Here is an 18244-nt window from a genome sequence, read left to right as displayed (position 1 = left end):
AAATTGTTTTCTTGAAAATTTTATCATTTTTTATGGATGAATATGCGAATTCTGCTGTTCAGTACAGGAATGATGTCAAATACCATTCCAGTGAAAATTGTAAATAAATGTGTTTCAATGTAATTATAGAATTTAATAACAACTGAAATTGCAGGATCCTGTGAAAATTGATTCTTGGAATTAATATGGTAAATTTAACTTGTCTGTTTACTGTGTCTTTGTGGTTATATTTCATTTAATAAAGTTAAATAATTAAATTATACTAGCATTGTGGTCAGTATGTTAATGTTAGGTGAAACAAAAAATGGAAACTTTTGAAATGTATAGTGGCAGTCATATACAGTTGGCAGCACTGCTTTATGCAGCAGCAACTTTACCACTCATCTCATGGAGCAATAGAACAGTCAACAGTGTACTTTTGCCATAAAAATGTTTTACAAAATCAGGGATAGTTTGGAAGTTACACAGAGGGAGTTCCTACAGCATTACAATTTAGAGCATGTTCCATCAAATCACGTGATAAAAATGTGGATTAAAAACTTTGGATCAACTCTGAAAAAGAAACCAATAGGAAGACCAAGAAGTGCCTTGTTCTCCACACATTATTGAGGCTGATATGTGTTTCAGAGCCCACAGCATTCAATTTGTAAACAAGCACCTGTGGTCAGGTTGTCCCAAGAGAGTGTTCGCCAAATTCTTCATTTCTGGACAAATTGTGGATGTCATATGAGGCATATTTCCGTCTCACAAGTTATGTGAACAAGCAGAACTATTTTCTCTGGGCAGACAACAACCCCAATGAAGTTCATGAACGGCCTTTACACAGCATCAAGGTAACAGTATGGTGTGCAGTTTCATCATGCGGGGTCATTAGACCATAGTTTTTTGAAAATGAGGAGCGGATCACTATGACTGTCACTTTGGATCAGTATGTTCATGTGCTACAATCTTCTGTAACACTTGCATTGAACAATTTTCCACACCAGCATGAAGCCTGGTTTCAGCAGGATGTTGTGACATCGCACACTGCAAGGCAATCAATGGCAGCTGTGCGAGAATTATTCAGTAACTGTTTCATCTAAAGTTCAGTGATATTCCCTGGCCAGATCACTGGATTTGTCAGTTTGTGATTTTTTCTTGTGGGGCTACCTTAAGAGTGTGGTCTACAAAAGTCAGCCAAAGATGCTGGGTGAACTGAAACTAGCAGTGAAGATGAAATTCATGGCAGTCCACCTGAGATGTTGTAGCGAGCAAAGAAGAACCTCAACGGTAGATTGGCAGAGTGTATACCAAGAGGATACCATGTACCTAATGTAATTTTCAAAAACTGATGTTAGGTATTTTGATAATTTGATATTTTATATTTTTTAATTGTGATGGTTAGGTTTGTGTCCACATTTTTTTCTTGCAGTTTTCAAAAATTCTTGTTTTTTTACTATATATAAGCTGGATTTTTTTAATGTATCAGATCATTTGATTAAAAATAAGCACACAATATCAGATATTCAGAAAAACTTAAAAATACTAGAAATTAAAAATGCAGCAATATGGATATGAATAATAAAATAAGGGTTTTGACATTTTAGAAATTTATATATATAAACATAAGAATAAATTTAATATGATCAACCTTCAGACATAGTTTGAAGACGATGTTTATTATAAAGGCTGCAGTAAATAGTACCACTATTTGTTTTGATAATAATGTTGAGTAATTAATCTTCCAACCTGGTTAGTAAAGTAAATTCAGTGAAACGGCTAGCATATAATTTTATACTTTACTTAAGTTTTTGATTTTACTTTAAAAAATTTATTTTTAATTTATTTGTTTTATTGATGTCACATTGTGCACATTTGTAAAAAATTGTTACATTTAATTTTTTTAATTAATTTTTAAACAATTTTTTATATTTTACATCTTGTGATTTATCATTTTTAATTTAAAAAAAATGTTTTTTTTAAATTTTGTATAGCATTTTAAAGAGTGATAAAGTAAATTTAATTTAAAAGGTTTTAATAAAATTTAATTAGTTTAAAAAATGTTTAACATAAAATATAAATGAGTAAGTGATATGATATATATTATATTATATATTGTGAGTTTATGATGTTTTTTGAAAAAAAAAAAATTATGTAAGTTCGCAAAAGCGGTTCTGCTTGTGTATTGAAATAAGTAATCCTGTTTCAATTATCCTGTACTTGGGTTGATCTATAAATATATATATATATATATATATATATATATATATATATATATATATATATATATATATATATATATATATATAAACTAATAAATTTTATTCTTTTTTTTTTTATTGTCTTGTATAAAATATATTAGTTTAATGTTATCTATTCTGTTACAGGACTACTTATTTGAAATGATTGATACATGGTCTTCCCTTAAAGTATCTCATCTTCATTTATACACTAGATTAGTGCCTAGTCAAGATTGGCAGTTATGTTATAAGAGAAGGTAAAATAATATAATTTATTTTTTATTATACTTGAATGTTATTAAAAAGTAAGGTATTTTTTTACAGTATATTAGAACCTATTGTTTTGATTTTTTATTTAAATTAGTATAACTTATTTTGCTTAATTAATTACAGCTGTAATCTGATTAATCAATGACTATAATAGCAGATTAATTACATTTGAACGGATGAAAACAAGAGTACTGTTTAAAATTCTTGAACAATATTGTAAACCATATCATTTGCAATGTGATGATTTTATGATACATATTCCTTCAAGAAATAGCAACCTAGAAGGTAAATTGACAACAGCTGAAGCCAATTTTCTTAAATCAAATTCCATACAAAAATAGTTAAAACAGTGTTGACTGCAGTTTCACTGCAGGCTGATGATCTCCTAATCAGTGCCACAGAATTTGGAAATCAAATGATTAAAAATAGTAAGTTTAGTAGTTAAGGGAATTTGTAATATACAAAAACGTTACTTTATGTTTTACTAATATTTAAATTAAAAACAAAATGATGTACTCGTGTAATTTATAAATAAAACTTTATAATTATTTATGTTTCAGTGAAATGGTAACTATAGATAGGTATTGCCAAGATAGATTTATTAGTTTATTGCCAGTATTAGATGTTGAAAATACAGTTACCAGACAAGATATTAATGATATGTGGTCTGCATTTCAAGAAATACTAGCTAGTTTTACTAATCTTAAGTAAGTCATATAATGTTTATTATCTTCTAATTAATGAATTATATTTATGCATAGGGTGAATGGATGTAGTAGTGATTTATCAGAATAAACTTGAACTAACAATAATGTCTTTTTTTTCATAGTATTTTTCTCTAGCCTTTTGAAGGTAGAGTTTGACTAAACCAGTGTAGATTGAAATTTAAAGTTAAGCTGTATATTATATTAGCTCGATTACCCGGTGTTGCCTGGGCTTTGTGCAGAGTACAATAAAGAGGCTTCATTTAAATATGTTTATCATTTCTTATGTGTGAACAAGGAGTGTATGTAGATTACATACCAACAACAATTCTACTTATCATAAAGCTTCATGGTACACTACATTCTTCATATGTCCATCCATAGCACAGAAAAACAAAGTTATTTGGTGTGCCAACTCTTTAGCAAGCTACATATAATTGATCATGCGAAAAACATGGACTTTTCAAATTAATCTTGCCATACTTGAATGCAAGCCGAATGGGAAAAACTGCAATCATTTGAATTCAAAAGGCATATTTGTGACACAAATATATCAACAGAATGTGAGGGGTAAATAGGTCTTCTCCTGAAGCATTCCCATTGATGATCATAATAGCTACATTGGGCAACAGATTCCTTATGATGAGTTTTGTACCATTACACAGTTTTTACAGGCCATTATTATGTAATAGAATGGATGAAGCTCCCGTTGTTCAGGTGTTTCTGATGAACGGATGGCTTTTTTTAGCTGCAGTGTTGTCTGATCAATATTCTTTCATTTCTTCAGTGGCATTTTAGTAGGTTTGAAGGGTACGAAGTCAAAAGTTCCAATGCAAAATTCCCAGAATCATTAATTTTCAGATACCCTTTTTCCAGCATAATTATTCTCCTAATATTATTATTTTACCACTTCTAATTGTTCTTTTATTCAAAAATAATTTTTTCATTAATCATCGATTTTCATAGTAATGACTTTATTTTCTTGCTATATTTTTGTAAACTTCGTAAAATCGTAAAATTTGAGGTTGGTTAAAGGCTACACTGTACTAGTGAAAAGAGGGGTGAGGTTAGTGTTTTGGTAATTTAAATTTCATTTAATATTTTATATATATAAAGAAGAATGTCTGGTTGTCCATTTATCTTTTATACATATCTACAGTTTTATTCCAATCGTGATGAAATTTTGCACACTAACAGTTCCAAACTAGAGGAAGATTGTTGTTCTCTACATTTCATTTAGAAAAGACCCACCTCTTTTTCCTTCACTCAGTGTAGCCTCCAACCAACCTCAAATTTTGCAATTAAGTTTACAAAATTATCGCAAGAAAATAAATATGCTTTTTTTTGTATAAAGAAGGAAGATATAGTTTTATTAGAAAAAATTCAAATTAATGTATATTTTATAACTTTTATGCTTTCCTATATTTCATTAAAAAAAAATACATATATAATTTTAAAATATCTCTTCCTTTTTAAAAATTAGTTCTGTGAAATTTTAAATTCTGAACCAAATACTTAGAATTTTTTAATTTGTATACATTTCCGATTATTTTTTATGTAAAAAAAACAGTGTATTATATAGTTTTTCATGAGTTTAAAAAACTATATAGCATTTTGTAAAATAAAATAAATTGAACCCTGTATTTGAAAAATAAAGTAGATGATTTAGGAAATGAGAGAAAAGAAATAAAATCCAAGTTATTGATCCGTTTTAGCATCAGAAGTAGTCCATGATTGATACAGATTTTGAAAAATTATTCAAATTATTACTAGATTTGATCACTTAAAATTGGAAAAATTAATTGTACCATATCTACCTTTACTCAGAATAGCAAGAATAATTAAATAGTGCTTTATATAATATTGCAGTACATTTATATTGGGAGCTATTACTCTAGAATAATTGAAAAATAGTTATTAGATCCAAAGTTTGTTAAAAATACCTTTATGGAAAGACTGTGAACTATTGAATGTGGCCAGAAAGAACAGATGTCAGAACAGATGAAAGAACAAATGGTATTTTCCAACAACATAATGGTGGAAACTGTCAGTCCACTTGAAATAATAAAGTGAAGAGTGTTTAATTTCATGAGAGAATGTGCCATTCGTAAAATGACAGAATACAGTAAAAAACACTAGTATTACAAGTGACAAATAAAAGTAAATTTAAGTTATGAATATTATTTTTAGTATTTATGTATGTTTCTTTTAAAAAAATCTTTAGTCCCCATTAATTATTGAAAATTAAAGTTTTTCTAAGCCAAATTATAATTTGGATGGATTGTCTTTTGTAGACACATAATTCAATTAGAAAAGAAACTTTATTACGGGGTAAATAGGAATTATGAAACTTTACTACATTTTGGCATGCCCACAGATTCAGCAAGTAATGCAATCAGGGATAAAACTGTTCATGTACTTGTGAAGCAGTTTCATGCTGACAGTACTACAGATAGAAAAATTTCAGCCATGTATTAAATTTAAAAGAATATTCTTTCCAGGGGAATGAAATTATTGGCTGGTGTAATTTTTAGGTGCCAAATAAAGGTGGATAAAAACAAGCTAGCTTTAGACTGGGTATTTAGGGTCGTGTCAGTGCTCTTTTGAAATTGAAAAGTATGTTGCTAATGGGCAGTTTCCGTGGATGTGTGACAGATGATGTAAAGAAAAGGGTAAAAGCTAAAACAAAGTTTGAATTCTTGATATAATCAATCTTTACTCCAGCCACTTAATGTTTGTATTAATCGGCTTTTCAAAACTCATTTAAAATATTTTCATGTGGATTGCAAACATAATCCATAAACAACTTTTAAAGGAAGGCTGAAAAAGCCTATTCTCATTAGGAGTGGAGTTTGACCACAGAATCCTTATTTCAAAGACATCCTTCTTCAGGTTTATTAGCATTTTAATGATTGTATGATGTTGTTGCAGTAGGCTTCTGTTTTATTGTTTCAAATTTTCATAAAAATTAGAAATTGCTCGTGACTACTATATGGATTTTCAGTATGTTATGAATTTGAACTTTTATATATGTACATAAAATTACTCTTATTTTCAGATGTGCATGCATCATACATGAAAAAAGCATGTTTATTAGTAAAATGTTAAATATAATATTTATTGCTTTAAATTGAGACTGTATATAATGATATAAACTTATAAGAGAGAATTCTCTTCTCTTGTGTATTTTCTTATATTAATTGAACTGTAAACTATGCAAATATGATACTCCAACACTATTGTTTGAAACATCGCCAAAATCTGATGACTTACTTCAGAGATTGAAGCCGAGGCCAGATACTATCTAGAATGAAAATCTTAAATACACTCTACCAAAAATATGCACCTTAACCAAACACATTAGGGTGGAAGAACGATCTGTTTTCTCAACCTTTGAGGTACTCTATCACCTCATAATTCGTTATCTTTCTGTTCATTTTAGCTGTAACCTTATTGTCCTATAGAAAACTTCAAAAGCCTCTAAAGCTATTTCCTTGTTTCTTCTATAGATCCACATCTTCGATTACAACTCTGTAATTATGCCTTTTTACTTCCTTGTATGAAATAAAGGAAGTATTATGATGGCAAACAATTTTGGTTTTCAGATTTCAACGGAAATATCCATTTTGAGCATCCCTGAATCCATTTTAACTAGTTTCAGTGTGACGTCTGTACATATGTACACATCTCGCATAACAAAAACAATTAGCCATAGAATGTTGAAATTTTGGATTTAGGACTGTTGTAACATGTAGTTGTGCACCTTCCCTTTTGATTGCAATCAACTGGACCAGAAGTGTCCAAAAAAAGCTCAAAATCCAAAAAATTTATATTTTGTACTTTTTCTTAACTGCAGTAATAAGCCCTCATTGGGAGCTTTTCAACAATACATCATAAGTGGTACTTATTTTCATTGGTTCCAGAGTTATAGACCAATAAAACTTAAATTAATGAAATATTTGGTCTTACAAGGGGAAGGCACATCGAAAAGAATCCGACTTCTCCCTTTTTTTTATCTAGATTATTGATTTATTAATAATTATTAATCTCTGATTGTAAAAAAATCTTTACAATAAATAATTCAATAACAAAAAAAAAAAATTATGAAAAAATGTAAGTAAATAATAGGCATACAAGGAAGTCATATGGTGTTCACGTCAAATTTTTTATATTATTTGAACTTAGGCTTTGAAATAAGTAGCTGCCTCTTATTTTAAAATATGACCTTTGCTCAACTTATTCATTTTTCCAACTTTCCTCTTCAACTTTTCCTTAGTGAGCAGACTAACGAGATACTTGCTTGAGGACATAATCATCCGTCCATTTTAATGCTAATAATTTCAATGACTTTTTAGAGGAGACCAATTTCTTCATTTTTTTTACTAATTTTATTTTGAATTTACTTTTTAAAAATAACATTCAGGGTTTCCTTTCCAATGTTCTTTTCAGAGGACAGTAATCATTTCATAATACCCATGATTGTATGTGATGTCTGTTAGAAAATTTTGTAATTAACACATGGTAAATTTATTAAAAATTACTTTATAATTTTAATTTCTTACTTGTTTTGTTTCAGATATGTTCATATAGGTCCTAGATTAAGTGGTTTATTAATTGGTAGTGGTGAAGACAATAGTAATAACTCAACTTCCTCAACTATTGGTGGCTTGTTAAATGTTTCTAATAATCATGGTTACGGCCTACAAGAAGTCTGGCATTTACTCTCATTACCTCCAGAAGTAACTGTTATGATGTGTGCTAACAGTTTGCATTCACAGTCACTAGAGAATTTATATGTGCCTAGTAATATGATACTTATTGAATATGGATTTTTGGTTGGTAGTTGCTATTTTAAATTATCTAATGTATTTAATTAATTTTTAAATTGTTTTTTTTTTTATTAAAAATTTATTTTAAGGATTTGAAATTGCATTGTAGTTCCGTTGCAGTTAGAGAAATCAGATTTTTATCAAACAATTTTTTTTTCTTTAAAAATCATTAACCTAATGAACTGTTTAGACTAAATCTGATGCCCTTGATTATCAAAAGATTTAAACATTGCATTATTTGAGATACAAATGTGAATTTTAAAGAAATAATTTAAATAAAGATTATTCAAATAATTAAACATTTTTTCCATTAAATTTTGTTTTAAGGGAAGTTCACTTTTTATCTCAATATCAAAGCAGCTTGTAACTGCACTGTATCAGCCTTGTCTTCTGCACAGTTTAAAACGTTTTTTACTTATGTATGGATTAATTCACCACACAGGCTTCATCATATCCCCATTATCAGGTTATTCAATTACAGTTGTTTCATCTCTTACAGCTAGTATTCTTATAAACTACAATTTGCCCTAATTGTGTTTTTTTTTGTCATGATTTGTGAGCTGTTTGTTTAAGGCTGAGCATTGGATAAAAAATTTTGGAATTTTAAATGAGGCATGTCTTATATTGAGATGAATACTATAAATGGTTACTACTATTTTATTATTTCTGAATGTGGCCTTTTTAAAATGTTACACACTTGTTTCTGGTTTTAGCTAGAATCAGAGGTAAAAAGGCCAAATAACATTTTTGGCAAGGTATGCAAAGTAACTGTACCAAATGTAGTCATAGTTGATCATTAGATGAAATATTTTTGGATATTTTGTTTGAATATTTTCAATAAGTTTTTAATTCATTATTTATTCATTAAAGGTGAAACGAATAGCTACTTTTTTATTTTTTACAAAACATTTAAAATAGTCATTAGCCTTAGCTTTTAACTGATTGTAAAATTTAAAAATAGACAGCTCCATGAATAATATGATTATTATTATTAGATAAGAGGAGATTTTTATATTTTATAATTAAATGCTAAATGGAAAAAAGGGTATCATCAGTTGGGATGTGCTAAAAATAGTAAAAATAGAAAAGATGAATTTTCATTTAGATTGTTATTCATTAATAAAAACTAAGAAGGGTCTGTACAGGTTTCTGATTTTAGGATTCTTTTATTTTGCAGGCAGATTATGATTTTCTAGAATGGACAAAAGGATATCATCAATTGGGATGTGCTACTTGTCTTTGTCCTGGTACTGCATCTTGGAATAGGTATAAGTTTTTTTTATGTTTTTAGTTTTAATTGTTGTTCCTCTGAGGTAGTATTGGTTATACTAACCTAATAATAAAACTTATTAAAAGAAGTTATTTTTTTCCAAAGACCTTTAGAAGCTAATTATCAGTACATTCTTCTGCAAAGTCCTCTTAATGATGCTTCCACAACTGTAAACTGAAATCAGTTACAGCGGTTTACAGAAACTCATATGAAGATACATTAGTTCTGTAAAGTCTTTGGAAGAACAAGTTCCATTTATTTGAAAAATTTTAAATGTTTAATGACTGAATTTTAAGCATATATAAGGGTATATATATATATATATATATTGGTTTGACGATGAAAGGGCATACAATCGGGTTTAATTTTAATAATTGTCTCTGTAAATATTTTTCTAAAAACTTTCATAAATATATTAATTATTACCACTTTAATATTAAATTGTATTTTATCAGTAGGTCATAAATTTTCAAACAATTCTTATAAATATTACTAGGCAATTCAAAATTAAAAAAGAATGAATATTTAGCTCTGTTTTTTTAATAAATGTTAGAATTAAAGGAAATTTGAAAAAAAATACTAGCTAAAAGGTTCTGGAATGAGAGAAGCTGAAATAATATTATATATATATATATCATAGACTAATAATAAGCATTCAGTAACATAACTGTGTGGTACTTAACAGGTTAAACATGTCATTATTCTTTAAGCTGTTGATAATAATGAAAGAATTAAATTTTAGCAAGCTGTTTTTGAGTTCATTTTTAATTTTTATCACTGAATTTTTATTTGGTAAGATTCTCTTATCATTTATTATTTGTAATTTTTTAATAAATTATTTTTTTGTGATCTGTATAACTGTACTCATGTCAAAAAGTAGAGATCTCATTGATATATTTCAAGATAGTTTCCTTTAAAGGCTACCACTTCACCAGAGCCATTGCTCCCATTCTTTGTACAGCAGTACGTTTTAGTTGTTTCCGCAGTTCCAAAATTGTATTCTTAGAAACATTTCTTATGTACATTTAATTTGGAAAAGAAGAAAGCCTTACGGGCTGAAATCTAGTGAATAAGGAACTGAAGAATGCCCTTTTCAACCAAAAATTCATTAACAGATATGAAGAATAGTGTTTGTCGTAATGCTACCACAATCTTCATGTTTACTTTTCTAAAGGCTAAATCTAATGGACTGTGGTATGGTTCAAATTTAATTCACTACCTATTATATTCTTGCTGTTAGTTGATGGTATAGCTGAATAAGGATGCACACTTTTTCCATATTGTCATTTTTCATACCATACCATTGTCATTTTCCATATTGTAATTTTTTCAGAACTGAAGGTCTTGCAGGGCTCATTTTTAATGAATTAGAAGTTTTAAAGGCCCTGTATTTTTGAAAGGTTGTCAAAAATGCCTTGTGCTATTTGTAAACACTTGTGATCTTGATAAAACATGCCCATTTTTTAAAAGTTTTAAAAGCATTTCATTTTTTAAAAGTTTGAATGGCAATTTTTTATGTGTTTGATAAAAAAAAACTTTATCAGACATCATTGTTCAAAATTATGCTCTCCCATTTCTGTGATACAAAAAAAAACTCTATATAAAAACACACTAAAAAATTACCTGGTGATGATGCTAGGATGTTGAAATTCGTTCTGAAGTTCTATGAAGTATTTTAATTAAACATCATGTGAAGGGTGATCTTGCAGTGTTGCTATTTCATTCTTTATGTGAGTAGTTTTGTTACTTCATTTACAAATCTGGTATATATGTTTCTGAATATATTTTTTTTAAATTTATTACAGTTTAGCCGGTTGTCCTGAAGCGTCAATTTGTAATATATATCGAGCAGTTCAAGCAGTTAACAGAACTGGTGCACTTGGTGTTGTCGTTGCCCACTGGTCAGGTTCTTATCACTTAACTCCACATCCATTCAGTTGGCCCGGGTTTTTAGTAAGTGCTGGATTGTCATGGAATACTGATACTCATTTGGTAGGTTTTTCTTATAAATTTTTTATTATAGTAAATATATAGTTTACTTACATATACACTATCCATATATATATACACACTAACCTAATATACTCGCCTACCATTCTGAATAAGTTTTAAAGGCCCTGTATTTTTGAAAGGTTGTCAATAATACCTTCAGCAAATAAGGTGTTAATCTGAATTAATTTTGTTGAAACCTTGAAGAGGCAATTAAAGATCAACAACCACAAAATGTTTTGCTCCTGCATGACAATAGAACACTTCATTAGTCACATGTCATGAAGAATTGCATGAAAAAATGCTAGTGGGCAGCATGAGAATATTCTCTATACAGATCTCACCTTGTGTTATATGATTTCCAGATAATGAATCCCATGAAAAAAGCCTGAAAAATGGGAATTTCACAAGCTTCCGAGAAGCTTGTGAAGCCCAAAATGTGACATGGAATGTAGGACAGGAATTTTTGAAACGGGTGTGTGCTAAAAAAACTCGCTTCATGTTAAAGTTTAAATATAGAAATAGATCTTTCAGTCGTTCAATTGTTCTTTCAGGTGGATAAAAAAGAATTTTTATCGTAAATATCCTTGCCCTCATATATTCATAAGAAATAACTCAACTTTATCTGTAATGGCTGAAATTATATTTATTAAAATGTTAGTAATGTCTGAATGTTTAGAATGCATACACATATTAAAGTAATAGCCATATGCATACTCCAGTTTAAATTAAAATCATAATAAATGTATTCAGTTTAGATTGACATTCTTTGTATGAGGTCTGTTGAGAAAATAACCAAACTTTATTTATTTCATCTTTATTGTTAATTTTACAGGTTATTGGTTCTTGTCTACTTCAGAGTACTCCCCTCCCCTATTTACACACTTTTTCCAGCAGCATTTCCACTTTGCAAAGCAATCCTGGATAGCTTCATTTGAAATGGCCTTTAAGGTTTAAGACAAATTTGCGTTAATGTCATCAATAGTCTCAAAACAGTGTCTTTTCATCAGTGATTTTAATTTCGGAAATAAGAAAAAATCGCGAGGACTCAGGTCTGGCGAGTAGGGAGGACATTCATCTGATTTTTGGCACAAAACTGACGATTTGACAAAGCTGGGCATATTTTCGTGGTGAAGGAACCATGAGTTGTCTCGCCACAACTCTGGTTTTTTTTTGTGGTCATCAAACAAGGAACAAACTTTGCTCCAACTCTATGCATATTCAATTTTTCAGTCAAAATGTCATGGCTTGATCCAATCAAGATACTAACCTCTTCTGCAAGTTCTTTGACAGTCAGTCGGTGATTTACATGCACCAGATCATTTATTTTCTGAACGCTGGTGTCATCAGTTGAAGTCAAAGGCCTTTCTTGTCGAGGGTCATCGTCATTTGACTGACAACCACTTTTAAATTATGAAAACCATTGGAACATTGCATATGACCCAGAGCATCATCTCTGTAAGCTTGTTCCAAACGTTGAAATGTTTCTGTGAAAGTTTTTCCCAGTTTCATGCAAAATCTTACGTTGTATCGTTGCTCCTGAAAATCACAATTATAAAAATCGCTACTCACATTTAAACACATTGAACTCAAATAACAATAAAGCGAAAACTAAACAAGATATCAACAATCCAAGAACATGTGGTTACAGAGGAGGTTATGCACAACACTATACTGCCAACTGTAAGTAAACATCTCCGTTGGCGTATAATTAAAAATTTTCAGTTATTTTTTGAACAGATCTCGTATAGTTCATCCACATTTGTTTTTGGGTTAAACACCTACAAGGGAAGGTCCTATACTTCACGTTTATTTATTTAAATTATTATGTATTTACCGTACCTTTATTATGTATTTAAAAATATAAGCAATTTATTGACTTCAAAAAAAGATTAATCACAGTTACTTTTTCCCCAGGATTACTTGCATAATTCATTATCAGCTTTGTTAGATACACACATATTTATGGACAGTGCATGCTGTACTGGTGATACTATACTGGATCTTGGTAACGCTGAAACATATACTGTTAGATGTAGTCGTAATCAAGAACCTAATGATTCATCTGATTTACCGTCTCATGCTGGTTCTATATTCTATCAATTACTCACCGATCCTGATAGTGTATCTTTAGATAATTTAAATATCGACACATTTGCTGTAAGTTCTTTTTATTATTTATTAAATTATAACTTTTTTAGTATTGTTTATTTTTTGTTTAATTTTTAAATTATGATTTTATGTGGTATCAGCTTTAAGGTATTGTTGAAATTAAAACTAGGAAAAATAAAATTTATTAGTTCTTCATTAGAGAAAAAATTCATCATGTAAAAAATTCCACCGTACATTCATTACATTAAAAAGTTCATGATTAAAATTAATCCATTTCTAAACTTGTTTTGATGATCTTGTGTTGCTCAATACAAAACTTGTTATATTATTTTATGAATTTAATATTTACCAGAAAATCATGATTAGTATTTACAAAATTCAAGTGATATCTTCCATATTAACTTTTAAGTTTATAAACTTCACTATTCATTCAAACCCATAAACAATAACTTAATGGAGTGAGATCCAGAGACGTTGGTGGCTAATTTAGGTGTATATTAAAACACAGTTGAAACAGAACTTTAGTTTTTATAAATACAAATTTAATCTAAATATTAAAGTTTAAGACTTTAAATTATTGACAAAAGTAATCACAGTTCAAACAGCCAAACGTCTACCAGCACATAATATTACATGAACTGTAATGCATGCCATTTTAATTTATTTACTCAGTGATGCCTACAGTTGGTCAGAATAATAAAATTCAAATTAATATACTTTATAATATTCAGCTGAGTTGTAAACGAAACAGCTTATTAAATTGCATTAGATAAATTTGTTAGTTATTTTGTCATAGCTAAGAAATTGTTTTTTTATTTGAAATTTTTGAAATCGTGAGTTTTTTCAAAATATATTTGGGACAGTTCTGGGAATCATTTGAATCAAAGCATTTCGAGCATACATTTGTTTATACTGAATTTTTTATTTGTTTACGATTATTGCAACTTTTTTATTGCCATTATTGTTAAATTTATCTTGCGAAACAATTTTTTATGATTTAAATATTTTGTTAAATTATTTTATATCATATAAAAATATTATATTCATTTTAAGTTCAGTTTGTTTTATTTTTAAATTTTTTTTGTTGCTGTGAGCATTATTTGTATGCTTTATGTATCTCTATAATTTGTGTGACTAGAGATCTGATTTTGTATGGATCATTTTTTTTTTTTTTTATTTTGTAGAGGAGAGGAAAATTAGTTCCTTTATAAATTGTAAATTTTTCTGGACAATTTGGTGAAAGATTTTTTAATTAAAAAAATTGCCTTTTTTCTACATAATATTTTTTTTAACAAAGATTAAGAAAATTTGGATGGAAAACTTACAAAAATAAATACATACTCCAGCAGTTTAGAAAAACAGTTATTTCTTCTCTTTCTTGCAAATTAATTTTTTTTATAAATAAAGCTGGGAAGCAGTAAAATTTAAAAAAATAATTTTTAATTTACTAACATACTTACTTTATAGTTTCTTAAAGGCATGTACAATAATAGTCATAATGGATGATAATGAATTTCATATTGTGTGGAAAATGCTATTTCTGACAGAATTGACTTCAGAATTTCTAAGTCAAAAGTAGACAGAGTAGCATTCTCCATACAAGTCAGCAGGATGAAAGAACATACATAATATTGGAACATATTTAAATTATTTAAATATTTTAAAAATTTGTTTCATCAATAGATCCCAGTGATTGTTAGTGTCTATTTTTTAAATTTAAAAAAAAAATGAGTACAGAAATAAATCAACTATTACTGACTTTTCTAAGAAAAGTATGGTATTACTTTCAGTCTTATGGTGGAAGTGGGAGGTGAGCAAATGAATTTTCTGAACATTTTTAGGTATGGGATAAAAATACTCTTCACTTAAATTCAGGTTATTTAATTGAAATTTAGATATGCTTTAGTAGTGAATCTGAAGTTGTAATATGAAAATTTGATGAAGATTTTTAAGATCAAAAAAATTTGAGCTGGGCAAATTAGATGTGTCATTCATTATCATACCGCAAGTTAGAACATTGACATTTCTTTATCTACAGTATTTATTCTTAAAAACATTAAACCAAATCATTAAAACCAAAATTAATATAAAAAAAAAGTCAGACTTCTTGTGCGTACTTCTTGTACCTAAATCAGTTCTGTTAAATTTTTATTGTTAGTAGTAAAGTAGAAATTCAAGCCAAATAAATCAGTTATGTGGTTGAAATTTATGTCAGTAGAGGTGGGCATTTATTATTTTCTGATTTTGAGAGCCCCTCTTGACCGTTAAAATTATCAGATGGATGAAATTATATAGATTTGATAAGAAACCTGTTATTCTCAATTTTTTACTATTAGAGTATTTTTTATTAAATCTTGTTTATTACTACTGTAGACACAAATAATTTTTAAAATTGTTGTATTGTTATTTTTTTAGTTGAAATTTCACTGTACTGTACTATCTTTTTTATAAATAGATTTCACTAACGTTTATGATATTTGTTTTTTGTGTTTTTCAGAAAGTCACAAAACATATTAAACGATCACAAAGTTGTATTATGAGGGCAAAATTGGGTTGTCGTATGGGTGAGATGGTTATTCAAGAAATAACTTTATCCATAGATTTAATGTTAACTGCCTGTAAAATTGGGAGGTGCCTTGTATCAGTTGGTATTAATCCAAATAGCAATATGGGTCTTGCTGTTATTAATCTCGGTGTTTGTAATCTACCTCCAACTTTTCGTACTGATATCGCTAACAAGTATGTATTATTTAATATTTCATTTATTTTGTGTATTTACTATATATATCTGATTTTAATAAATTAGCCTTTCCAGATACTAAATTTAAATATTTAATATGTTTGTTTTGTTTTAATGATAAGTAGAACTTGGAAAATATAACCTGTATATACAAGTACTTTTTCTCATGTTTCATGTTTGTCACATTTTATTTTTGTTTCGTATGGGACTTTTAAGCATAGAAAAGTTTAGAAGTACACCTTAATTATACGTATGATAATACATATTTAAACATCAGAACTAAGGCTATTGTTAGTGTTTGATATGATAGTCGTAAAATTTTAATTATATGTTGATGAAGTGCATCAAATAAGAGTTTTAAAGAATAGAAGATTTTATAAATTTGTCAACTCTTTATTATTTCAACTTGGCAACTTAAAGCCTGTTTCTTTCCTGGATATATGAAGTCTGTTCAAAAAGTAACGAGAATTGAAATTTTGTGGGTTGTATTAGTTTGGTTCTCGGGATTTTTTTCGTTGTTGTATTGGTAAACATGTCTGAAAAGTATCTGTACATTTTTAGCCATATTGCGTGTTTAGTCTGTCAGCTGTCAAAAGGATAACATGTGTTTTGGTACGGGGCAATTTTTTATTTATATAAATAATAAGAAAATTTGTATTAATTTTTGCTATAAGAATGGAATAAAGTGTAGCAATGCTTTAAAAATGTTAAATAATGCTTTTGGTGAGTCTGCTATGAGTAAAGCAAGGGTTTACGAGTGGTATAAGCATTTCCAAGAAGGTCGTGAAGACGTTGAAGATAATGAGTGCCCTGGACGCCCCAGCACATCAACAACCGATGAAAACGTGGAAAAAATGAAAGAAATGATTATGAATAATTACCAAATCACAATAAGAGAAGTCGCTGATGATGTTGGGATATCAGTAGGCTCATGCCATGAAATTTTTTCAGATGTTTTGGGTATGAAACATGTGATAGCAAAATTTGTTCCAGAATTGTTGAATTTCATACAGAAACAACGGCGAATGGAAGTTTCTCAGGAGTCGCTAAATGAAGCCAGCAACAACGCAGAACTACTGAAATGTGTCATAACAGGTGATGAAACATGGGTTTACAGATGTGATGTCAAAACTAAGGCTTAACATTCCCGTGGAGGCATTATGGATCACCAAGACTGAAAAAACTCGACGACAAATACGGTCGAACGTGGAGGTTGAGTATTAATATTCTTTTTAATATTTATAAATGTATGTACGGACGAAATGATTCCGGAAACGATTTAAACTTTCTCCATACTTAAAATCTCAATTAAGAAAATCGGTTTGCGCCTCCACGTTGGTTTGTCTGGATAACCAGTTAGAAACGTGGAGATTTCTACTGGTGAACTAAATCGGAATCACCTCTCTGGATCACATCCAGAGTTGTAACTCGGGAATTTATTCCCACCCAAGGCTGACTTGCCTTTGAAAGTCAAATATGGAAGGTCTTTTAAGAAAAAATCCACCGTCTGGTAAATACCAGAGAAGGCTGCACTCGGATCCGGTGGGCAGCTGCTTAAAAGATAACAATGAATCGGAGCGTTTGGAAACACCCAAAAACAACACAACTTCAAAATTGAGGATAAGAAACAAAAGACAGACAAACTACAAAATACAACGAAGAGGGTGTTTACGGATGAAGAAAAGAAAGCAAGATCTGAACGGATGAAGAAATACTGGGCAGCTCGAAAGAGTAAAATAACACGCTTTTCTCAGAAAAGATCCAACTAAAATTGACTTAAGTGGTCCCATGTTGGCCGTAAAAGCATAATAATAATAATAAAATGTATGTACCAGAATTCAAGTAATGAATTGCTGAAAACCATATTGCAGTACAAATTTTTCTGTTTTTATTGCTCACTGTGTTCTTCAATTTTAATGGCATAGTGGATCATGAATTCTTGCCACAAGTTCAAACGATTAATAATAGTATTACCTACATTTTCAATGCCGTTTGCGTGAAGCAATCCAAAAAAAAATGCCCAGATTTGTGGCGAAACAATTCATGGCTTTTGCACCACGATAATGCGCCTGCTTCATACTTCATTGCTTGTTAGTCAATTTTTATCCAAA

The 18244-nt window shown here is 29.2% G+C and overlaps 1 protein-coding gene across 1 annotated transcript in view; it reads left to right on the top strand.

Moving 5' to 3' along the window:
* LOC142331764 (uncharacterized) overlaps positions 1 to 18244 on the top strand; it is a 58806-nt gene that overhangs the window by 36559 nt on the left and 4003 nt on the right. The window contains exons 10-16 of the mRNA XM_075377847.1: positions 2367 to 2476; positions 3050 to 3196; positions 7770 to 8028; positions 9200 to 9288; positions 11098 to 11284; positions 13199 to 13441; positions 15891 to 16132. Of these exons, the coding sequence (XP_075233962.1) occupies positions 2367 to 2476; positions 3050 to 3196; positions 7770 to 8028; positions 9200 to 9288; positions 11098 to 11284; positions 13199 to 13441; positions 15891 to 16132 (1277 nt within the window). The remainder of the gene's footprint in view (positions 1 to 2366; positions 2477 to 3049; positions 3197 to 7769; positions 8029 to 9199; positions 9289 to 11097; positions 11285 to 13198; positions 13442 to 15890; positions 16133 to 18244) is intronic.

Source organism: Lycorma delicatula, chromosome 10 (genome assembly GCF_047948215.1).
Source record: "Lycorma delicatula isolate Av1 chromosome 10, ASM4794821v1, whole genome shotgun sequence".
Classification (NCBI taxonomy): domain Eukaryota; kingdom Metazoa; phylum Arthropoda; class Insecta; order Hemiptera; family Fulgoridae; genus Lycorma; species Lycorma delicatula.
This window is presented reverse-complemented; position numbering and strand designations above follow the sequence as displayed.